Source organism: Diadema antillarum, unplaced genomic scaffold (genome assembly GCF_040938485.1).
Source record: "Diadema antillarum isolate AM-2024a unplaced genomic scaffold, OU_Dant_1.0 seq00000170_RagTag, whole genome shotgun sequence".
Classification (NCBI taxonomy): domain Eukaryota; kingdom Metazoa; phylum Echinodermata; class Echinoidea; order Diadematoida; family Diadematidae; genus Diadema; species Diadema antillarum.
The window spans coordinates 1,288,795-1,314,071 of NW_027271239.1; the positions used below are offsets into that span (position 1 = coordinate 1,288,795).

The following is a 25,277-nucleotide window of genomic DNA, read 5'->3' on the forward strand; positions in this document are numbered from 1 at the left end:
ATTACTTGAAAGCAGTACAGTACTAGAACATATCACTCGAGATATGAAAAGACAGACAGTCTTTAATATCAAAAGTTTTACTTTTCCAGAAAATCTATGTGTTCACCTCCAGAGCACAGTGGACAGGTAGGAAAGCAAAAAGTTCTTCCAGGGAAGAATTTCCCTTTGTGAAATTAAATAGCACTTTTAGCGTATGGAAATAATATTATATTTTTAACTAAAGATACAATTCTATAGTGAAATTGCTACACAAGTGACATTTCATCTAGATAGCAGTCGTACAAAATGCATAACAAATTGGTGCAGATACAAGAAAATTATTCTCTGTCACCGATGCAATGTAATTAGCTATTCAAAGAAGGAAGATACCATATCATTTAATAGATCACCATATGACATGCACACACACACACACACACACACACACACACACAAAGGCATTATCTTACAGGTATATTTTATGTAGCCTGATAACCATTTTTATAGCCATTCCCATTTTGTAGCATACCAGTATAATATTCATAATGAAATACTCACTGTCACATGTTTACTGTACCACATCAGGTATGCAATGCTGTACTATACTGGCATTGTTCATTCTCACTGTCACATAGAATGCACTTGGGGTGCTATTCAATATCTGTAATAATGTTTTGAAAGCTGAGCCAGCACAGTGTGTGCTTTATTTAGTCATGTATGAAAAAAACGAAATGTAGTACCGTACTACCAGTAGACCCCCCCCCCCCCCCCATCTTATCTCCAAACTGTGTCATAGTTGTATTAATTTTTTCAGCAATTGCAAAGTGTTCGGTAAAGAAACTGTTAGCTGTCAAGTTCGGAAAATGTATTTTTATTTTGAAGTGACAAGGCTTTAGTTGTGATTTTAAAAAAAGGGGAAAATCAGATGTGATTACTCTGCATCTCTTGCGGAGAGACTGGGCTCAGTATGGTGGCATTACTCTATCATCACAGCGTACAAATTGTATACTGCAGCTGATTGCACTCCAAGAGTTTAGTTTGGGGCAAGTCCAAGATAACACGCGCGTTACGTATGGGACATTCAGAGACTTTTATGACCTGAAAAATAGTGTTAATGGCTTTTGACCATATTAAACTTTATCATGGTGATTGATATCTAGGAGAAGTATGATCATGCAAAAAATGGAGAAAAATGACCTTCACATTTATATTCTAGAAGAGAAAATATGTGCCGTTACGTATGGGACCAGAAAATTTTTGTTTTTTTGAACATTTTTTTCAACCTCAAAACTCTCTGAAAGTATTTCATTCTACAGCTTGTAACTCACTGTGATGAAAGTCACAACACTCAAGATTATCACAGGTAAGTTTCGTGTCATTGGGTAAAAAGTTCTAATTACAGGTTCTAATTAAAGACAGACATGACGTGTTACGTATGGGACAGTTACGTATGGGACAGTTTGTCCCCCATTCATTTAGTGTGTGAAGAACCATGTTTATGGGTATTTTGCATAATTATTGAAGTAAAATCAGTTGAAACTACTCAAATACTGATCCAGATTGTCAAGGAAACAATATTTCCCAAATATTCACCATCCTAATCATATTCAATCATATTTTTATATTTTTATGACCAACCTGAGTATGCATGCCCCTTGTCCCCCATTCGTTTAGTGTGTGGAGAGACTTGTTTATGGGTATTTTGCAAAATAATTTTGCAAAATACCCATAAACAAATTTTTGCATAATTATTGAAATGGAATCAGTTGACACTACTCAAATACTGATCCAGATTGACAAGGGAACAATATTCCCCAAATATTTACCATCATAATCATATTTAATCATATTCTATATTTCTATGACCAACCTGAGTATGTACAATGTATGCCCTATTTTTATCAGGATAGTTACTACTGAAAACTTGAATAGTTGAAGGTGTTTACTTCCATTGATGAAGGGCAGTTTGCCATTTCGTTTCAATAAAAAACAACTTGACACAAGAAATATTAATTTTTATAAATAAGCAATACCTGCTGCATGGAACCCCAGTGATCGAGTAGATTACCCATGAATTTTGTCGTGGCTATTATTGAAACCTGAATAAGGACAATTTGTGTATCACTTGCAATAAAAAAAAAAAATCATTTTACTTTATATTCTGTTTAAATATTTATATCACAACCATTTCAACTTGGATCTCCATCACTTAACTTTGAATTCCTCTAGTCTTAGGATTGTATGCTCTTTAGTAATTCATATAATTAGTTTCCAATCATCTCATTAAATGTTGAAAACTGAATCCCCATTTCCACAAAAAACTATACCATCCCTTTAATGCTGATTTTTCATTGTGTATTTTGCCATTTTCCCCTCCCCCTTTCTGAAAATTGTTCAGTCAAGTACATGTATTGTTTAAAGTGTCTATAACTCAAAAAGTAGCTACAATGTTGGGATGCTTTCTTCAGGATGATTGACCATTTGTGTACTGAGAGACCTTCCCAGCTAGCTACATGCATTCACATGCATTATGTATGAGGATGTCCCATACGTAACGCATTTGTCCCATACGTAACATTATTTCAATGCCTAATAAAAAATATTCCTTTTACTGTTTTTTCTTTTTTCTATGGTATTTAATTTCTCTAAACAATAAATTAGAACTTTCCAAAAGGGCATTAATATAACCTTAGCAATTTCAGAAAAAACCTAAAAAAATGACCTCAATTTGTTACGTATGGGACATGTCATGATAGGACACGAGCTAATTTGCATAATCATTTGCATAATCCCTAAATTTTCATACCAAGTTAAACTATTTGATGAACTTCTTATGTCCACATATTAATCAAATATCATTTGCTTTCCTTTGAATTAATATGAATTTTTATAAATGTCCCATACGTAACGCTGTGTTTCACATTTATGCAAATGAAGCCCTTGAAATTTGCATAAATTTACGTAATATAATTTTTTCCTCCATGGAAATCAAAACTTCAACTCATAAGCTTCAAAATGATACCAAACATGTCAATATTGAGCAAAGATGAAATTTTGCCTTCTGAGGGGACCTTATCTTGGACTTGCCCTTTGTACTTCAGACCTATGGTAACAAACTGAAACATATTAAATTTTAAAATTCAAAGTCATGATGAAAAGCAATTAAAACATCGGAGATACAGAACATAAAAAGAGAAAAGCTACTGTAATCACTATCATGCATAAATGAAACACTCCGTGTATGCCTGATGGATGCACTGCGCCGGACTTCTGCATCACTGGAAGTGCCACAAGTCAAGTCCAAAAATGTAATCTAGCTTGACCTCCATGTGTTGCATGTTGGTGCATAAAGATTCAAAGACCTCATTTACTTGCACAAACCACATGGGTGATGGACCCAACCACTAGCGACAAAATTTTGCACATTTATATGCAATCTGGTTATCAAAAGGAGAATTCAGCGACGTTTTGTGGGGCTTCAATGATGTACTATGGGCTCCTGCTACAATATTCAAATCGTTGGTTTCTTTCCAGGGTTCCCTCTTGGTCTTGGCAAGTATGTCTCTTAAAATTCAACTCTGTAAAAACAAAATAAAAGGCAATGATTTCAATACACGCTTTAACAATAAAATTCCTCTCAAATTACCGATTGCTCCCAAAAGTGAAGTACAGCGTTTTGCCGCATTGCACATCTGTTATTTAAGGTCCAATCTACTGTGCTCTTGAAAAAGTACAGTTCAACAGGAAGACTGTTGACTCGAATGACATCACATTTTTCAAATTTCTTGTTTCGTTGGGGTTTTTTTCAGTACGGTAAGTTGCAATGTAACTACTAATTACATATTGAAATTAAATTGATGGGTGATACAGCTGACTTATAATCTAATTTAAAGTTATCAGATTCCTGTGACAGGAATTTATTATCGAAACAACCACTAATAATAGCAAAACTAGATGAGGCGAAGGTGTACATTGCCTGAGTTGAGTTGAGTTTGAGTTTATTTTATTTCACCACAGGTCACTCACTTCAGCCAATGGCTGTTCTTCTGTGAGTCCGTGAAGTAAAAAAATCATACAATTACAAAATACAACATTTTATACATAGTATAGGAAACTTTAAAAAAAGTAACAACAACAAAAAAGCAAAAATCAAATACAAAAATCAAACAAACAGACACACAAAAACAAGTCATAGGAAATCATGCATACTACATAAAGAAAATGAGAATTAAGATACTGAAAAAAGTCTCATTTCTATTCAATGCACAAATCTTCACTAAACTGCCGTATTCTTTTTTTAATATTTAATGAGCAAAATGGTGCACTTCATCAGTCTTATTTCTGTCACATCTTTGTCTGTCCATGTTATGTACATTAGACCTACCCACAAAGTCTAGAAATGGTATACAAACACAGTAGGTATTCAATCAAATATTTAAGTGCTGTTATCTTGTCCAATCAATATTTGGCCGTTCAATTGAAAAATAACAAGATAGTTTCAATGAGCATTCATAATTTGACCTTCTTGTTAGTACCTACATTGTGAATGACATGTCTGTCCAGTGTTAAACATGCCAACTTGCTCTTTGGACTACTTATCAAAGTTTGTTTTTTTCTCACTGTGCCCTTCTTGGACTGAATGTCATTCAGTCCAACCTCAGATCCCTTCACATCACCCCACCCTGGGTAGGCGGCCATTTGTATAAGTGACATTGTCAATAAGCGAGATAAATGCTCAAGCATGATGCTTTCTAACAAGATGTGGTTGCAGTATGCACATAAAGTCATTGCCAATTTTTTGCATGTATTACAGAAATTTACCTGATGTTTGCTTGTTTGATATTAACTCAAATCGTGTGAAAGTGAAATTAGATAAGAAAATGAAATTATATACAGTACCTATATGAATAGAAATTAGTATGTACACATGCTGTATACCTCATGTTCCAATTTTTAAATTACCTATTATTGTGTTAAAGAAGTTTTTGTTTTCTTTTCTTTTGTGATTTTTTGGTGTTTTTTTTTTTTGTACCGATATAGTGTGAGATAATTGTTTTCCGTTTCTCCTGTGGATGATAAAGAGAACTGAAAAAGTGATGGCCTGATAAGTGACAAGTGAGGTCAGACTAGAAAGTCACCTTCACAGTAATGCTAAGTGTTGATAAGATTCAACATAATCTGGCTCAGTAATTTAGATTTAAACATGCAAACACCCCTGGACTACAATGTGTAGACTTTGTACATAAGGAGATTTTTGTGTGTGTGCGTGTGTTTTTTTTTTTTTTTTTTTTTTTATAAGCTTTGTTGCTTTAGTAATCAATAATCAAGTGACCTGACACACATTGTCTTTAGTCAGAGATTGTTTTATCTTTTTTTTCAATCAAACAAAGAATATCTGGGATCAGAATTTTGCTCATCTAGTTGTTGTTTTTTTAGGTGAAGCAGACTTCTTGTTTCAATTCAATTCAATTCCATGTTTTAAAAAAGAACATGATTCAAAGCGGTATAAGTTGTCATTTTGTCTTTCAATCATTTAATAAAGGCAGTTTTTTTTTTCAAATATGGCATATATATGCACGAATGATGTCGTAGAAAGAGAAACAATGCACTTTGTCGTGGCAACAAAAATAGTAAATAATCATAATGATGGAAGACAGTGTTCCACTAAAAAGCCAAGCTTGTAAGATGTTGAACACTTGAACAAAACAACAACAGCAACTGATGTAACCAGCCAGGTCCACATTTAGTAGTGTATGGAAATACATAGATTTAAAACCTTAATTTAAAAATTTGAAAAATTTATAGTCTACCAAAGTGGCACATCTGTCTGGATTAATATTACACATAGTATGCACAGATGAAGGACTGGGACAGGACGAACAAGCAGAGTAGGCTTAATCATTTTTTTTTTTAATTAAATGTTTTTTAGCACCACAGTTCTGCTCAGTTGTAGTTGTGAAAGTGCTGGGAGATGAGATGGTAAATTGTATGAGCATGGCCACTAAACTCTCTCTCCTAAAGTGCCTCCTTCCCGGAGGAATACTCCTATAAACAGCATCATTCCATGGACGTGATGAGCATTACATAATAGATATCAAAGATATAAATTTATGCATATCACTGAAATGCATTGAAACAGACAAAAGTTGCAGATAGAATTTACATGTGATTAATTCTTTAAAAGCCATCAATTATTCCTTTATTTCTCTCTTCACAGAAGAGTCTTGCTATTAAATTTAGTGGCATAGAATTTTTCAAGCAGAAATGATAAATAAAAGTCCTCCAGTACCCTGGACGTTCCCTTTCAGTACTGTGGGTCCAAATTTCACAGCAGTAGATAAGCAAAATGCTCTGTAATGATTGTATGACCAGATTTGCATGTTATCAGTGTGGATGAATATTGACATTAAAATCGCAACTTGAGTTTGCTTCTTTGATAACAAAGATTATCCAATTGTTCCAGCCTTAGAAATGGTTTCATACAGCTCAGTGTGGGATAACATAGCAATTTCTTTCACAGTATTAATTTAAAGTCAGCAAAGCAGACCCACAAGGTCATTTTTACTGAAACTTCCTGACTTATTGGTGTTACCCACTGAAAGTTTATTAGGTATTATAGTAAAATGTGAAAAATTCCTTTCATATGAAAATCAGCTTCGAGGACATGCAAAGGAAGGTTGTGCAGTATAAAGTACTATACCAACCATACCAACATGGCTTTGTTACAGAGGTGTTGGGAGGGGGGGGGGGGGGGGGGGGAGGGGGGATAAAAGAATGTTGTCACTTGAACAATTCATACTGAAATAAATTGTGATATTTGGCTTAGAATAAGATTGTTGTTCTGCTAGGAAACTTAACTTTAATGGTGAAAAATGTAAACTTTGTCATTACACTTGAGGGTTACCAAAATTGTTTTCATATCAATTTCATCATCATTATGATTATGGCCTTGATAACGAGTATCATACAATGTAATATTATTGTTTGACCACAAGTTTTTTGAGGGGAGGATGAGTAATAGCAGCAACAGACAATATAGGAATATTTGCAGAAAGTGTCATACTGGACCACTTCAAAGGAACATACCTGAATGGTATCTATTTTTAGAGAAATACAGGATTTGGAGAAATAGTCAGAAATTATCTCAATTGTAGAGCGTTAATTGATCACAGTTTAAATCAGTGCTCTAAGTGCTCTTGTTGTATAGCTTTTGGGGATATGCTACCTACATGTGTATACTGTCGTGGGAAGGGCCTGATGGAGGGCAAGTCCAAGATAACGCGCACGTTACGTATGGGACATTCAGAGACTTTTATGACCTGAAAAATAGTGTTAATTGCCTTTGATCATATTGAAATTCATCATGGTGATTGATATCTAGAAGAAGTATAATCATGTAAAAAATTGAGAAAAATGACCTTGACAATTATATTCTAGAAGAGAAAATATGTGCCGTTACGTATGGGACCAGAAAAATTTTGTTTTTTTAAACATTTTTTCAATCTCAAAACTCTCTGAAAGTATATCATTCTACAACTTGTAACTCACTGTGATGAAAGTCACAACACTCAAGATTATCACAGGTAAGTTTCATGTCATTAGGCAAAAAGCTCTAATTACATGTTCTATTTAAAGACAGACATGACGTGTTACGTGTGGGACAGTTACGTATGGGACAGTTTGTCCCCCATTCATTTAGTGTGTGAAGAACCATGTTTATGGGTATTTCGCATATTTATTGAAGTAAAATCAGTTGAAACTACTCAAATACTGATCCAGATTGTCAAGGAAACAATATTCCCCAAATATTCACTATCATAGTCATATTCAATCATATTTTCATATTTCTATGACCAACCTGGGTATGCATGCCCTTTGTCCCCCATTCGTTTAGCGTGTGGAGAACCATGTTTATGGGTATTTTGCAAAATAATTTTGCAAAATACCCATTTAAACAAATTTTTGCATAATTATTGAGGTGGAATCAGTTGAAATTACTCAAATACTGATCCAGATTGACAAGGGAACAATATTCCCCAGATATTTACCATCATGATCACATTCAATCATATTCTATATTTTTTTATGACCAGCCTGAGTATGTATGCCCTATTTTTATCAGGATAGTTACTACTGAAAAATTGAATAGTTTAAAGTGTTTACTTGCATTGATGAAGGGCAGTTTGCCATTTAGTTTCAATAAAAAACAACTTGACACAAGAAATATTAAGTTTAATAAATAAGCAATACCTGCTGCGTGGAATCCCAGTGATCAAGTAAATGATGTCTGTCTAGCAGTCAGGTCATTGATTCGAGTCACAACTCAGTATGTATACCCATGAATTTTGTTGTGGCTACTTGAAAACTGAATAAGGACAATTTGTGTATCACTTGCAATAAAAAAAAAATCATTTTACTTTTTTTTTCTTCTATATCACAACCATTTCAAATTGGATCTCCATCACATAAACTTTGAATTCCTCTAGTCTTGGGATTTTATGCTCTTAAGTAATTCATATAATTGGTTTCCAATCATCTCTTTAAATGTTGAAAACTGAATCCCCATTTCTACAAAAAACTATACCATCCCTTTAATGCTGATTTTTCATTGTGTATTTTGCCATTTTCCCCTCCCCCTTTCTGAAAATTGTTCAGTCAAGTTCATGTATTGTTTCAAGTGTCTATAACTCAAAAAGTAGCTACTACAATGTTGGGATGCTTTCTTCAGGATGATTGAACATTTGTGTACTGAGAGACCTTCCCAGCTAGCTACATGCATTCACATGCAATATGTATGAGGATGTCCCATACGTAACGCATTTGTCCCATACATAACATTATTTTAATGCCTAATAAAAAATATTTCTTTTACTTTTTTTTTCTTTTTTCTCTAGTATTTAAATTTCTCTAAACAATAAATTAGAACTTTCCAATAAGGGCATTCAAATAACCTTAGCAATTTCAGAAAAAACCTAAAAAAATGACCTCATTTTGTTACGTATGGGACATCTCATGATAGGACACGAGCTAATTTGCATAATCATTTGCATAATCCCTAAATTTTCATACCAAGTTAAACTATGTGATGAACTTCTTATGTCCACATATTAATCAAATATTATTTGCTTTCCTTTGAATTAATATGAATTTTTATAAATGTCCCATACGTAACGCTGTGTTTCACATTTATGCAAATTAAGCCCTTGAAATTTGCATAAATTTACATAATATCATTTTTTCCTTCATGGAAATCAAAACTTCAACTCATAAGCTTCAAAACGATACCAAACATGTCAATATTGAGCAAAGATGAAATTTTGCCTTCTGAGGGGACCTTATCTTGGACTTGCCCTTGACTAGAGTATAGCCAAGGTATTCAAAATTGTTAATATGCAATATTTGTTTCCGTGCTGCATCAAACGTTGGCTTTGTACTCGGCATACCACTGAGGAAACTTTCACTAAATGTCCATGGACAATTGCCTTGTGAAATTTGACGAATTGAGAATCAGATCAAGGAAACATCTCCGTCATTTGTGTCATTTCTTTTCATTCCATTGACAATCTCAGACGGGGACTCGAGGGGGAACATGACCAAGTTCTGGAGCAGTCACTCCACCGAGGCCAGCCTTGAGGAGATGATGCTGGACTCCAATGCAGCCGTCCTAACTCAGTACGAACTTCCCGAGGTCCTATCTCTCCTCCCGGACCTCAAGGGCAAGAGGGTCCTGGAGCTCGGGGCAGGAATTGGGTAAGCATTGGATAAGAATTGGGATTTAGAGACAGTCCTGCAGTGTGGCTCAGACAGCCCCACCCCAACACCCCTTGGATTCCCCCCCTTCTCCCATTACCTGTGGGTGTCTAAACAAAATACACAGCAAAACACAAATTAGAACTTACCCCATAGAGAGAGGTGTAGAAGCAAAGAGCAGTTAATAGACAGAGCAGCAGCTCAGCAAAACCAGACCAATGCAACAACATAGAAGTCCGAATGTCAACCACTCAAAGATGATGACCAGTAGGCCTCTCTGTATTCAGCAGTGTGAAATGTTTTCATGTTTGATTAGAATGATTGTGTTATATGCAGGGCTGCACACTAACCCATTTCTTCTACTGGTCCGACCTGTCCGTTGGTCCAGTAGGCAGCCAGTTTTTCCATTTTTCACTGGTAAATTCCCCAAAAAGTTAGTGGTCTGACAGTGATTTTTACTGATCAGGGACCGTCAGACCAGTGCCAGTATGCAGCCTTGTTATATGGCCACATAGCCATCAATGTCATGTCTCACAGGGCAAGCGTGTGAAAAACAGAGACAAATGAAAAGTGGCGCAATGTCAAATTATGTATGGCCAGGTTGTGATGAGTGTCAAGTATGATGCAGGGCCGGCGGAGCGTTTTCAAAAGTGGGGGGCCACATCCAGGTTTCATGAGCTGATAAGCAAAAAAAAAAGGGGGTCTTCAGCGGAAGAATATAACCTTACCGTGCTCACACTTCAAGATCTTTATCTATTTGTTCCTATTTAGGGCCACTTACATACTTCCAGGTTAAAAAAAGTGGGGGGGGGGGGGGGGAGGCCAAAGTGATGACACCTTACATCATATGTATTCCTTTGTATGGTGCACAAAAAGTAGGGGGGCCCAAGCCCCCCCCCCCCCCCCCCCCCCCCACCCCCCATCCCCGGTTCCACCGGCCATGTGATACTATGAATGATTGAGCGAAAATTTCATTTCCCAACAAATACATACTGTAAAACCTTCAAAACATAGAAATTGTGATGGTCTCCTGTTCATGTCCTATGTTTCTATCTGTAGAGTACTCCTTTTCTGTATGGGTGAAAAAGTATGTTAAAATACACTGTAGGTGGTTGTATGTTGCCTAGCTGGGCATTGAGTAAAAAAAATAAAACAGGATGAGAACTGAATATTTGTGCAAGTAGCATGTGGACAATTTTCCAAACTGATTATGAGTTCCATCAATACTACAGACGTTTCACAGGAGCCCTGGCCAAGGTCTGTGAGCATGTAACGGCAGTGGATTTCATGGCCTCTTTCATTGAGGAGAACAAGAAGAGTAATGGGCACCATGGCAACGCTGACTTCATACAAGCTGATGTCATGTCTCTTGAGTTACCTCAAAATAGGTAAGATCTTTCTTTAATGATTTTTGTCCCCGCCGAACAAGTTCGAGCAGGGGACTATGAAATGGGCTCCGTACGTGTGTGTGTCATTGTGTCCGTCTGTCTGTCCGTCCATCCGTCTGTCTGTCTGTGCGTCCGTGTGTGATCAAAATGTTCAATTTGCTACTTCTCTGTCATTTATGAGCCAATTTTGATTCTGTTTGCTTTATATGATAGCACTACATGGGAGCTTTGAAACTTCTACACAGAATTTCAGTTGTAACCTTTGACCTTGACCTTTGACCTATATTGTACATTTTGCTTCAAAATGCTACTCCTTCGCCATTTCTAACCCGATTTCGATTCCGTTTGCTTTATGTGATGGCACTAGGTGAGGGCTTCAAAACTTCTACACAGAATTTTGACCTTTGACTTCTTTGACCTTTGACCTTGATTTTTGACCTATATTGTACATTGGCTACAAAATGCTACTCCTTCGCCATTTCTAACCCGATTTCGATTCCGTTTGCTTTATGTGATGGCACTAGGTGAGGGCTTCAAAACTCCTGCACAGAATTTTGACCTTTGACTTCTTTGACCTTTGACCTTGATTTTTGACCTGCATTGTACATTTTGCTACAAAATGCTACTCCTTTGCCATTTCTAACCCAATTTCATTTCCGTTTGCTTTATGTGATGGCACTACAGTCTGTAGGTGAGGGCTTCAAAACTTCTACACGGAATTTTGACCCTTGACTTCTTTGACCTTTGACCTTGATTTTTTACCTATATTGTACATTGGCTACAAAATGCTCCTCCTTTTCCATTTCTAACCCGATTTCGATTCCGTTTTCTTTATGTGATGGCACTAGGTGAGGGCTTCAAAACTTCTACACAGAATTTTGACCTTTGACTTCTTTGACCTTTGACCTTGATTTTTGACCTATATTGTACATTGGCTACAAAATGCTACTCCTTTGCCATTTCTAACCCGATTTCGATTCCGTTTGCTTTTTGTGATGGCACTAGGTGAGGGCTCCTAAACTTCTACACAGAATTTTGACCTTTGACTTCTTTGACCTTTGACCTTGATTTTTTACCGATATTGTACATTTTGCTACTAAATGCTACTTCCGGCGGGGACATATTTTACGCACCGCGTAATTTCTACTTTTCCTTGTTTTACTTATGGAACTTCAAAATATTTGTCCAGTTATGATATGCAGTCGTAAAAACATCTCTAAAAATGATTAGGATGGACTCTGTAATGAGGTGATATCCAGTTTCAACTGTGATGATTATTTCATGTTTCAGAATGTTGATAAACAAAAAAAAAATGACTGAAGAAATGTTTGGTGATACACTGAATTTACTCGAGTGTGTCGATAAGATACAGACCCATCAAGATTTTCTGAATGAGTTAATCTACAACAAACAATCTGCAGTGTACTGGTGTAGTGTAGTTGTATCTGCCATTGCATTTGTTTTACATACTTGTAGTTCTACTGGGAACTGTTGTATTTGACCTACTGTTTTTAACTACTTTGGTACATTGTAGTTCCATCTAGTTTTATATTAGCATCTATGCTCAGCATGTTAATTTCAAAATGGCTATCTTAGGCAAAGCTAGATTTTCATGGGTGTAGACAATGGAGTTTCATTAGATATTTCACTATGTAAATGGTTTATTAAAAATCAAATAAGGAGGGATGGGTTTTAGATGGAAAGGAACTGTTGTTGAATAGCTTAATTTCCATGTTGCCCTCATGCACAGGTAACAATATCAAGTTATAGCCCAAACTTGACAATAATTTTTTAAAAATGCCACCCATCAGATGAACTGAATTTACAAGGAACACACAGTATCATTCAGAAAGTCTGTTTTAATGCTCTCATGATATGTGCTCTTCCCACCAGTTATGATGTCATCTTTTCCAACTGGCTGTTCATGTACTTGTCCGACGATGAATTGGTCAAACTGGCCCTCAAACTGCTTGGCTGGCTCAAGAATGGTGGTCAACTCTTCTTCCGAGAGTCCTGTTTCCATCAATCAGGTCCATCTAAAATTATTCCTTATTTGTAGAGTCCTTCTTTGAAAGTTTTCCTTATTTAGTGACTGTCATGTTTGGCTAAGATGATAAAAATTCAGTAGTGTCCAATCGAACACCTAGATGCATATTTTCCGCAGCAAATTTGCCCGAGGAATTTATGGGTTAATTCAGGGTGAGTTCCATATTTGGAAGATGCATGAGTGGCCCTATTGTGTTTGACACTTTCCTTATAGCTTTAAGTTGATATTACTAGGGGAATTCCTAAACACTACAAAGGAAACGATTGTCATCCTAGTTGAAGAACAGTAGATATGGCATTAACTGAAGTCTCCAAGGTCAGACACAGGTTAACTCCAAAATGTTTTGGTGCCCTCTTGAAGCAAATATCTTTCATATATTTGAGCACTCTTTCATAAAGGACTTTAGAGGGGTGTCACAATAGTTACTACTTGACAGAAATCGCTAATCACTGTATGGCCACAACTAATCAAAGCTGTCGCAGCTATTTGGTGGCAACAAAATTGCAACAGTCGATGAACTGGGGGCATTTTAATTTCGGCTGTGGTAGCTGCTACAGTTGTAACTTACAAAATCTTAATGAAATGTAGCATGAGCTGTGCAATTCACATGAGACTGGCAATAGCTGTGGACAACTTGTTTAGGGCAAGTGAATTATCAAGTTTGGTGCCTAGTGCTTTGCAGAAGACATTGTTTGTTGACTCGTGCCTATAAAATTTTTTGACCCTCTGCCTTAGGGGACGTGACGAGACAGTTCAACCCCACCAAGTACCGCCACCCCAAAGAATACAATGCTGTCTTCCAGTCGGCCAGCACCAGCCAGGAGAACGAAGGTCCAGCAGCAGGCTTCGAGTTGACGTTCTGCCGCAGGATACAGTCTTACGCCAAGGTTAGCTCCCTGTTTAATAAAGTTACTGTTTAACAATTTGTCTACGTTGAAAAGAAATTGAGCTTCATGATCCTACATGCAGAGTCCATTAATTCCATGATATCTGGATTGCAACTAATACTACTAGTAACTGCTTCAACACAATGAAATTCTGTAAGTGACTGGATTAAACATACTTGATCATATCCATGGGCCATAGTGTTGGAATAAATTCATTTAAGTACAGCATTTATTAACATGGTGATGCATATATATAGAATTCATGATACAGTGCAATCCCGTTATAATGAACATGGTTATAACGAAATTCCGATTACAACGAAGTAAAAATTCAGGCCGAAACATTATCCACTCTATGTATTTTTATTGTTTATTTGTTCGGTTATAACAAAAGTTCGATATAACGAAAGAAAACTGCTGGTCCCGAGGACTTCGTTATAACGGGAGTCCACTGTAGTTACAGCTGAATTCTCAAAATTCTTTGTGTGCAGTTTTTGTGTAGCAGATTTTGAATTTCATCATCCCTGTTCATAGAGCAGAAAACTCTCTACCCATTTGTAACAATATTTTGAGAAAGAAAAAGCTGTTGCTTTGAGGATTTTGATGACAGGTATCAGAATGTTAGTTACAACTTCGACACTCAAGTTTTGGCACACAATTTTGCCAGTAACTCAACAGTTGGTTAAAGCCCTGGTAGCATGGGTAAACATGGATGGTTCAATTGAATTTGCTACTCACCAGGGGGGGGGGGGGGGGGGGGGGGGGGCATTTGAAGAAAACCAAGAAAAGCAGCCCTTAGCCTTGTGCATTGAGGCATACACTCAACAGCAACTGTGAGTCCAGTTGAGATTCTTCAGCTATGGTTACATAGAGATCAGTGATAAAGATGTACACAATTTCTTACAGGGATTCTCAGATATATCCAAACCGGGCCGGCCTTCCCACTCTATGTTGTCCCCCTTTGCCACTGCACAGACTTGTGAATGTATTCCGACATCTCCCCCCCCCCCCCCCCCCCCCCACAATAACAGCTGAAGAACAATCCCAACCAGTTCTGCTGGTTGTGGCACCGAGTACAGCAGGACAGGAATGCCAACCACGGCTTCAGCTCCTTCCAGCAGTTCCTGGACAACAAGCAGTACTCTCTCACCGGTATCCTGAGGTACGAGAAGGTGTTTGGGGACGGCTACGTCAGCACGGGAGGACACGAAACCACTGAGGTGAGTCTCTTTATTAAAGCCAGAAATTCTCATGTTAAAAAACTTCTTTGCAGGAACCAGAACCATTATATTTGAATCAAGTGCCTATTGTTATTTGTAAGTTTCATAGAGTTTGAAAAGTCATGAAATAGAAAAATTGAGAAATTCAGTTTTCCAAGTTTTCGATTTTCTCTTTTAGTGGAAAAAGTTGCTGTAGTGCAAGATATTGTAAATGTGATATATTTTGTTAATTGTTGAAATTAGTACGTTGTACAATGGTTACACTGCAGTGAGAATCCGAAAAAGGTGAATAGATATTATTTAGGGAAAAAATGAACTAAATGAAAGCATAATTGTGCCTCAACATAGGAATTGTACAATTAGATTCAAGTGAGCCTCGAGGAAATGAAGAAATTTAATGGTGCCACTCATGGTTATTTTGTGATTTGTAAAGTGGACTGAAATAACTTCCTAAAAACAATGTGTCTCATCCAAAGGAATTTCTGAAGATGCTGGACCTTCAACCAGACCAGGTGGTTCTCGATGTGGGTTGTGGTATTGGAGGAGGAGACTTCTACATGGCAAAGGTCAGTGAAGACTGACCATGGAGTCAGCCAACACATTGCATCTCATTTAGTACTGTAAAACATGATATATTCGCAGCATGAAATTTTCGCGAATTGGAGCCGACAGCCTTTTTCTCGGCATGAAATTTTCGCAAATTGCCACTGGCGTTCAATGCATGTAGTGTAGACAAAAACCTTCGCGTGCATTTTAATTTCGCGAATTTCGGCGCTCGCGAAATTCGCGAAATTAAAATGCACGCGAAAATTCCTCGTTTTACAGTAACTAAGAGAGATTTCATCATCTGATATGAAAGTGATAATTTCCTGCATAGTTCCATGTATATGTCAAATATTGTTCAATGGCACTGGAGTACTTCTGTTTGATGGAGTCAGCCCAGGTCAAATTAATTCAAGTTTTTTCGTAGTGTCATGTGGCATTATTGCTGTAAAATGTATTCCTGTAAGATGCGAGCAATTATTGGAGTTGTATCATATGTTTCACACTTGCCTAAACGTCACACATGGTGCCTAGATTTATTGCTTCGGCGCTGACTTCTTCTTTGTGTGACTAGTTCAGTCGTAGACTGTATAATATATGGGGAAACGTTACTTGTGAAATAGTCCTCAATTTAACCTGAAAATGAAGATTTCATTGTTATATCCTGTGTATGTCCGAGAAGTTCCTGTGCAGCCATTCCAGTATGCAAGACTTTATGTTGCCATTTCTCATGCCTGTTGCATCTAACTCTTTATTGTCAACTCATTGATGGCAGAAATATTCGAGGACACGCTGTCAATGATTGATAGATTATGCAATCCTTCTTAATCCCTGTTATAGCACAGCAGCCTTCAAGTTAGACTATTGCAGTAGCACGTCACTTGAGTATGTCATCACACTTAGGTTGCAGCCTCTTGTTTTTGTTTCTTTGCTATTTTTGTTGGGGAGGAAGGGGTGGGATGAAGTTATCAACTGCAAAGAGGAAAAACCAAAATACTTCGCAATTTACAGCTGTGTAACTGCAAAGGCACTTTGAGACAAAATGGTTCAATGTCTTTTGTCGACAGGCATTAAGAAAATCATCGCATAGATATATTCTAATCATTTGTTGTTGTTGTTGTTGTTGTTGTTGTTGTTGTTGTTGATTTTAATTCATCTCTGTCTTCTGGTTTTGTAGAGGTACGGTGTGCAGGTTGACGGCATCGACCTTTCGAGCAACATGATCGAGGTTGCCATGGAAAGGGCGAGAGACCAAAAGGAAGCAAAGGTAACGGCTCTTTTGATTTAATGCTGACCTGGCAACTGCCCATGTCAGAATTTGCCTCCCATGCAGTTTGCTAGGGAAGAAACTCTCTCAACCCGCTGAGGACGAGTCCAGAGTATAGTCGGGCAGGTGTCTATGGGAAATGCGTGTTGTAGCAAACTCAGTCTGTCCTCAATGGCCCGAATTCACGAAGGTGGTACAAATGAAACCATGGTTTAAACCATGGACAAAAACCATGGAGCGCCAAGTGTTGCATGGAATATTTTGTTACGAAATCAGTCATTTCGTCGATGAAATGATTATTTTGTAACGAAATGACAACATTTTGTAACGAAATGAACATTTCGTTCACGAAATGATAATTTCGATAACGAAACAGTCATTTTGTCGACGAAATGACCAATTTCGTAACGAAATATTCCATGCAACACTTGGCGCTCCACGGTTTTTGTTCATGGTTTAAATCATGGTTTCATTTGTACCACCTTCGTGAATTCGGGCCAATGGGTTAAAGACCTGGTAGCGCAGGAAGACTATGTAATAAGAAGGTTGGCCTCATTGATCGATCTTCATTTGCTGCTCACTGGGGTACACTGGGGGAAAACTCTAACTACCACAGACCTTCCTGAAAGGAATTGCCCATCAGCTGTAATTGTGCACCGTTCATCGATGACATTCAGCTCCACTCAAGATTCTTCAGCTGAGTTTGTGCTTTGAGCTGTGTATAAAGCTGTACACAATTTGTTATGGGGATTCTCGAATATATCCGAGTCGGGCCTACCTTCGAAACACACAGTCTACTTATGCTACCCAATCTTTAACCATTACTCCTAAGAATACAAGCTCCCTCCCTTCTGTACTTTCTACTTTTGTTCGCTCTCAAAGTCTCTGTTGCTTAACGATTGAAAGACAAACACACACATTTTTTTAAAAATCAAATATTATGTTGCATTGAGTCTAATTCTACTAGAATAACCACCTTGTTGCTTATCCAGAGTATTTCAGCCCTTTTAATCCTATTTGGTCCTTGTTCCTGCCAGGTCCAGTTTGAGATTGGTGACATCACTAAAAGATCATATGCCGATGGTTTCTTCGATGTCATCTACAGCCGAGACACCCTCCTGCACTTGAAGGACAAGCCTGAGATATTCCGCAAGTTTCTGGTGAGACACACGTTCAAATCAATCACAATAGATATTATGGAAGGTAGGGTTAATGAACTTGGGATGTCAAGCTGCGCAATTTTGAGGTTTTCATATGTGCACTAGAGTGCGTGCTCTAGTTTCTGCAAGGGCGAGGTGTGCCATGTAGCTGAGGGTTGATGACATAACAAAAGGGTTCTATATTGGGAAATTGGGTGATTTTCAGCGTGCATATGTATGGGTGGAAATCACTGATCTCTATGGAAGAACAAGATCATTGGTGAAAAATAGCTGCTTGGTGGAGGTCTGCACTCTCAGAATGCTTCTCTAGTTAATATGTATATTTAGTAAACTAGCCAATGAGAGGCATATCCCACATACTGTGGAGCACAGATGGTAACCTGGCAACCACATCCTTTCTTCTCCCTCACTCATTGCATCATCCCAGTGTCATTGCTGTCAATTATGTAAGGTGGTCATTGTTGTTGTTGTTGTTTTCCTCCTTTGTCTCTGCCTGCCTCTTCATTTTTTTTCTTCTATTTATTGCCTCATTGTTTAAGAGTACCAAAGTCAGGATGTCACAAGATATCCTGGCACATGGCTTCAGGCAGTGGGTTTGAATAAATCAGGAGCATCGTTAGTGACCATTGTGTTCACAGATATTCGAGCTAGTTGAGGTTGTTTAGAACCAGTGATAAAAAGCTATGATGTCACACCTCTGTACTCTGTAGCATGAAGCATTTCTGCAAATCCACTCCCAGAACAAATAATGCCTTAGGTATCCTTGAATATCTAGAATGAAGAAGTAGGGAGAAGTTGGAATATGTTGAAATAAGTTGAATTGATTCAACATCCAGGCTACGGCAAAACAGATATCAAGTTTCTCTTTTTTTAAATTGCCTGTATTGATTGCTGGTATCTGTCCCCTGCAGAGCTGGTTGAAACCTGGTGGTAAGCTCTTGATCTCAGACTACTGCTGCGGCGAGCTACCTCATCGGGAAGACTTCAAGGCATATGTGGCTCAGAGAGGTTACACACTGTACACACCCAAGAAATATGGAGAGGTGAGGGTGATGAAGTGTGTTGATGTAAAAGTAGTTATGTGTTTGAGGCAGTGGTAGTATTCATGTGTAATGTAATTGTGTGACTGCTGTTTCTGAATACTGAATGTGTTTGCACAGATGCTGTTAGCTATACAGTTGAACCTCTCTTATCCGGCCTCCCTTTATCCGAATCTCTCTATTATATGGACGCAATCTCGCCGTGATTTGTTTTTGAATAATTACGGGAGGAAAGGGGGATTCCCAACTCCTCGAGAACTCCTACACAAACACACATGAATTACATATTTCCTTCCAAATTGCTTACCTTCAGACATTTTGACATCCCCAAACATCCCCAAATCATCGCAAGAACATGGACAGATTATGCGCTCGAGTCCTCTCATAGCGCATTGCCACATATAGGTCCATGCACAGCCGTCGATATGACTAGATAGACATGCATTGTTTCGAGTCATTGGCTGAGCAACGAATGATATTGAACACTCAAAAAATGTTCACACACAGTACACACACAAAGAGAGAGAGGGAGACCATCTAACAATGGCGACCTACAGTCGACTTTGCCGAGCCGTGATGATCGAATTTTGAAGCGTAGTTTCGTCGACTCGTACTGTTTATTTTCAAGATCTACTTGATACATTTCTTACTAATTATTTAGGTAAATCATCCCAAGAATTTATAAAAGAAAATGATTTCATTCTTGCAAACACGAACCTCTATTTTGGGGTCTGTTACTGAGTGTAACAATGAAAAAAAAAAAAAAGGTTGCAGTATACACATTACTATACACATTACTACATGTGGTACTACAATGGGCTACATCAGTACATGTGTATGTATGTACATGTATAAAGCATTGAGTCTCCCGTATCTGGCCAAATCCCTTATCCGGATGAGCCCCGGTCCCGACTTGTCCGGATACGAGAGGTTCAACTGTACTTTGTGCTTCAGATGGCATGACTAAGGTTACCATAACAACTGGAGACAGCTGCTTTTAGAATCAGTACCTCCCTGTGTGTGACTGATGGAATCATGCATCGACAGAAGCAGTTTAAAAGTCTTAGAGCAATTTCAATTATAAAACTATGTAGATATCAATAAGTTTGATAATGAAGTTATAATGTGTCTAGTTACCAGGCAAATTGATTAAAAAAGGTATATTGATAGTAACTGCCCTCTGCTGCTGAAACTCAAAAAGCAAACATTTTGACGTAAAAGCAATGCAGTAACAAACATTTTTATGAAAAAAACCCAGATAATCTGTGTATAAATGCTGGCATGAAATGGCTATCTATGTAAGAATAAATATAGTGTATGCGGGGTGCCCATGGCAGTGTTAAATGTTAATGCAGTGTCATTGCCGTTTGTCAACACAGCTTATTGAGACGGCAGGTTTTGTCAATGTGAGGGCGGAAGACAGGACCTGGCAATTTCAGGCCATGCTGGAGAAAGAATTGGCCAAGATACTGGATGGAAGCCAGAATATTCTGGAGGTATGTACATTCAAATTATATTTCCAATCCCACAGACTGCTAGATTTTGATGATTATTTGTCGAGTATTTGAAATTATCTGTCCTTTTTTGATTTCTTTCACAATCAATGATGCAATAGTTTCCAAAATATTTTTGTATGTCTAAAGGTCCAATGTGAAGAGAAGGTGTAAGGATATATTGGTACATGAGAACTCAATGCAAAATTTGAGAGAGTCTGGTACAAGGGGTGAAAAATTTGCACTCTTTGTAAACCTGACAAACTCTTGGATGTTGTAGTCTATAGGTCAGAGGTCACTCCCACCTAGCCTTCCATTCCAGAAGAAAAAGATGATTATTCACAAGAAGTGATGGTTACAAAACTCCCCAACCAATCTGAATTTAGAGGAAAGAATCTGAATTTTGACTATTCCCAGCTCTTTGTTTTAATAGGAGTTTCCCATTTTTCTTGATTATGTTGCTACACACTCCTATGGGGACTGCTCTTTCTTTCCTAATGTAGTTTTGAACTAAGTCACCCCTAATTTTCAGTCAGAATGGTGGCCTAAGTGAAATGAGTGAACTGTGGCATTAAATGAAATGATCAGCACCCACTGCTGTCTGAGGCATGATCCTTTCCTTAAAGGACAAGTCCACCTTTATATACATAAGGATTGAGAGAATGCAGCAATATTATTAGAACACATCAGTGAAAGTTTGAGGAAAATTGGACAATCCGTTCAAAAGTTATGATTATTTTAAGTATCTGCGCCGTCACTGCTGGAAGAGAAGACACTACTACAGTGTATGATGTCACATGCGTCCAACTATATAAGGAAAATAAAAAGAGAATTTCACAAAACTTTACTTTTTGAATAAAATGCACATTTCTTAGACTTGCTACTGACATATGTTAAGGGTAATTTTATTCCCCCTGCCTTCTGAAAGAGAGAAGTTGAGTGTTCTTTTGTTATGCAAGAAAAATGGAAATATGTTGAATTTTCTTTATTCTTTCTTTATATCGTACTCATGTGACATCACAAGCTATAGAAGTCTTTTCATCCAGCCGTGACTGAGCAGAAACTTCAAAAATTCATAACTTTTTAACGGATTGTCCGATTTTGCTCAAACTCTCACTGATGTGTTCTACTAATATTGCTGCATTCACTCATCCCACATGTCTATGAAGGTGAAATTGTCCTTTAACCCTATTTTAACTGGGGGGGTCAAATTGATCCCCCCCCCCCCCGACATTTCGCGCCACGATTCCGCAACGCGAAAAGATTTTGCCGCGTCATTTCATGACTTTTTTCATTGAAGTCTCCCGCATATTTTGAGACCAAATTTGCAACGTCCGGGTACACCGTGTTTTGCATATGCATGTCAACCCGAAAACAGCTCAAATTTGTGATTTCATGTGCAAATCCAATGCATATTGTGGTTGGGTTTGTTTTGTTTAGTTGATATAAATTAGATTATTTCAACTTTTGAACATTGACATTAATCGATTCTAATGTAGATAAGCCTGAAAAAGTGCCTCCAACAAATTTTGGCAAAAAACCAATAGAAAACAAAAGGTCGAAAAAACACTGAAATACATAAGAAATTAAAACAAAAAAAAACAAAAGAAACTGATTTTGATTGCGCTATTTTTTGGCAAGAAAATTGTTTGATGTGCCTTGAGGAACTCTGACACAAAAATTTAGCAATCCTTCATTCTTTTTGATGGAGTTATAGGTGAAAATATGATTTCATGCGTAAATTTGCATAATTAATTTATATTAGAAAATATAAAATCAAAATTATTCTATTGTATGACCATGTAATCTTGTAGTTGACATCCGGCTTTATGTTCAGGCAAAATTTTGCGGCGATCGCGCGATCAGCGGCCGAGATCTGAAGGGGGGGTCAAATTGACCCCCCCAGTAAAAACTTGGTCTCATATAGCCCAGTTACAATGGGGTTAAACAAAGGGGGTGGGGTGGGGGGGTAGAGAATCAACCGTTCCTGGCAAGAAGATACAAATCATGTGTGTATTCAAATAACACTCAACATCTGAAAGTAAAATACACTCTTGTGAGAGTATACATTGAAGGAGTTTTGTCATACAAAACAATACAAAAACATCCCCCCCCCCCCAAAAAAAAAAGAAGAAGAAGAAGAAGAAAAAAAAAGCAGTATTCCGCTCAAGAGACATAAACAATACAAAAATGTTGACTTTCTACGTTCAGTATGATACGCAGCACGTTGCTGAAGGAGTACAATAATCATAGGGCTTGCAATAAAGATGGTTAATGAGTTTGAACTCAAAAAGAAAAAAAAGAGAAGTCAGTAAAGATGTATTTTATTTCAATCCCATGATTAATCTATCATTGGGATATCCAAGGTCCTGTAAATACTCGATCTCTCTGATGCTTTTTGTTTTTATCCATTCAGGGTTTCTCGGAAGAAGACGTTGCAGCACTGCGGGATGGTTGGAAGAGCAAAATTGAGCGTGTGAAAGCTGGCAATCAGAAGTGGGGCCTCTTCTACGCAGAAAAGGCAAAGTAAACCGAAAGCAACGGCCTTGCTGCTGGTACAATTATAGGCAAGATATCTGTACGTGAGGAATTTCCTTGGGGGGAAGTAAAGACAGAGACCCATTACAGGGGTGATAGAATTTTTGTTGTCTTCCATAAAGCTGAACTTTAGATATTTTTTGTTTTGCCAATGAAAAGATGCAACTCAACAAAAAATGTGTCCAATTCAAATATTGCATCACAGATATTTTATTTTGAAGCCAGCATGATGAGTGCATAATTTAGTTTACTGTTGACACCAGTGTCTCGATTTTTTTTTTCCAAATCTAATTAGGAATTTAGATCCAGCTGATGTTTCCAGTTCTTGGTTTGATTTGTTGTTTTTTTTTTAAATGGAGACCTTTTGAGCTTGAGCTCTGGTGTAGCCCAGGTGGATATCTCACAGACATGGAAGTCTCGATGCCGTATAATAAATGGAAGTGTCCAACCTCGCAGATTGCGTAAAACAGATGTGACACAACAGTAATAATGATGATGATGATAAGGAGGATGATGATGATGGTGATGGTGATGATACTGGTGATGATGGTGGTGATGATGTTGATGGTGATGATGGCATCAAATCAGCAGCTCTTGACAATCTTTTGAATGTAGCTGTGTTGTAATTTTAGTGAAGTGATAATCATTACCATAGTTATCAGATTGACTTAATCATTGGGTATTATTTTTTTTTAATTCATCTGCAATTCATTGTATATGAGCATGCGTGTGTGTATGTGTGTGTGTGTGTGTCTGTGTGTGCCTGTTGTTATCATTCGTATCAGACGTTGTAGGCTGTGATCATTTTCCATTTCATGAATTGGAGTTGTAATTGTGTAAGCTGCTTAAAAAGAGTATAGAATATAATAAGAAATATGAGATATTTTTTTAATTATAACTTCAAGAAAATAAATTCTGTGTCATGTTACCAGTGAGGCATTTCTGGAAAGTTTTTATTTGTTCAGTATGATGATGGACTTACTCTAGAAAGGTTAAGAATGGCGCTTAGCCCAATTTGAGTTCAAACTCTTTATTTGGTATCTTATGTTCTTGAAGATTGTAATTTATTTTTTGTTTTTGCCATTTAAATCATTTTAAAGGTTGTGTACAGTTCTGGTCGAGGTGAGGATTTCATTTAGCTTTTAACGTTTTGCGAGATATTCAGAAATCACTCTATGAGATGTCAAAGAGCATGCAATTAAGGGGTATAAAAAGTTTATTTGATGGAAATTGGTTTTCAAATGGCAGAGATATCCAAAAACAAGGTGAAACAGAGAGATCCTAATAAAAGGCGTTTACTGTAGTCTCTTATTATTACATTTTGTATCAGTGTTTTTGAATAACTCGGCCATTTTAAAACCAATTTCATCAAATAAACGTTGAATCCTTCTTAAAATTACATGCTCTTTCATATTTCTTAAGAGGTTTCTCATTATCTCATTTAGAAATGTAAAAAACATGAATCCCCACCTCAACCAGTACTGTACAGCCCCTTTAAACACCAATAACCACTGTTTTGTGATATCATATACATGTATGTATAGCTTTTTCATTCATGTCTACACTTGTACAGCATTCATTAAGTTTTTCTATACACTTGTATCATGTGCACACCAGCATGGTCTTTATTGGGCCAGTATTAAATTGGTGACTAAATATTAATTTCAAGAGAAGTTTGCTAAACGTTATTGCAGGTTGATTTTACATACATTTACCAGAACATGCTGATTGAAAGAGTAAAGCAAAACGCACACACACAAAATAAAATTCATTGCTTTGCTTGCTGAAGCCTCATATGTACACAGATTCCATTATATTCTCTGCCCTGAAATCGTGATATAAATAAACAGTTTACTTTTTGGAATAATTTACATTTGCATAATTTACCATTTGCAGGGTAACAAAAACCCAGCATTAGTGCTTTTAAAACAGTTATAAAATGTGAGTTTTGGAAAGAAACAATCA

General features: G+C 37.3%; 1 protein-coding gene across 1 annotated transcript; it reads left to right on the forward strand.

The window, feature by feature from the left end:
• The first annotated feature begins 9,493 nt into the window (after positions 1 to 9,493).
• On the forward strand, positions 9,494 to 24,597 carry LOC139728233 (uncharacterized). Its single transcript, XM_071639196.1, has 11 exons — positions 9,494 to 9,729; positions 10,962 to 11,117; positions 13,011 to 13,147; positions 13,900 to 14,051; positions 15,083 to 15,271; positions 15,748 to 15,837; positions 16,992 to 17,081; positions 18,119 to 18,241; positions 19,153 to 19,284; positions 20,661 to 20,777; positions 23,191 to 24,597. The coding sequence occupies exons 1-11, from the start codon at positions 9,569 to 9,571 to the stop codon at positions 23,302 to 23,304; spliced, it is 1,461 nt and encodes a 486-aa protein (XP_071495297.1). The 5' UTR covers positions 9,494 to 9,568; the 3' UTR covers positions 23,305 to 24,597.
• Positions 24,598 to 25,277: the final 680 nt, after the last annotated feature.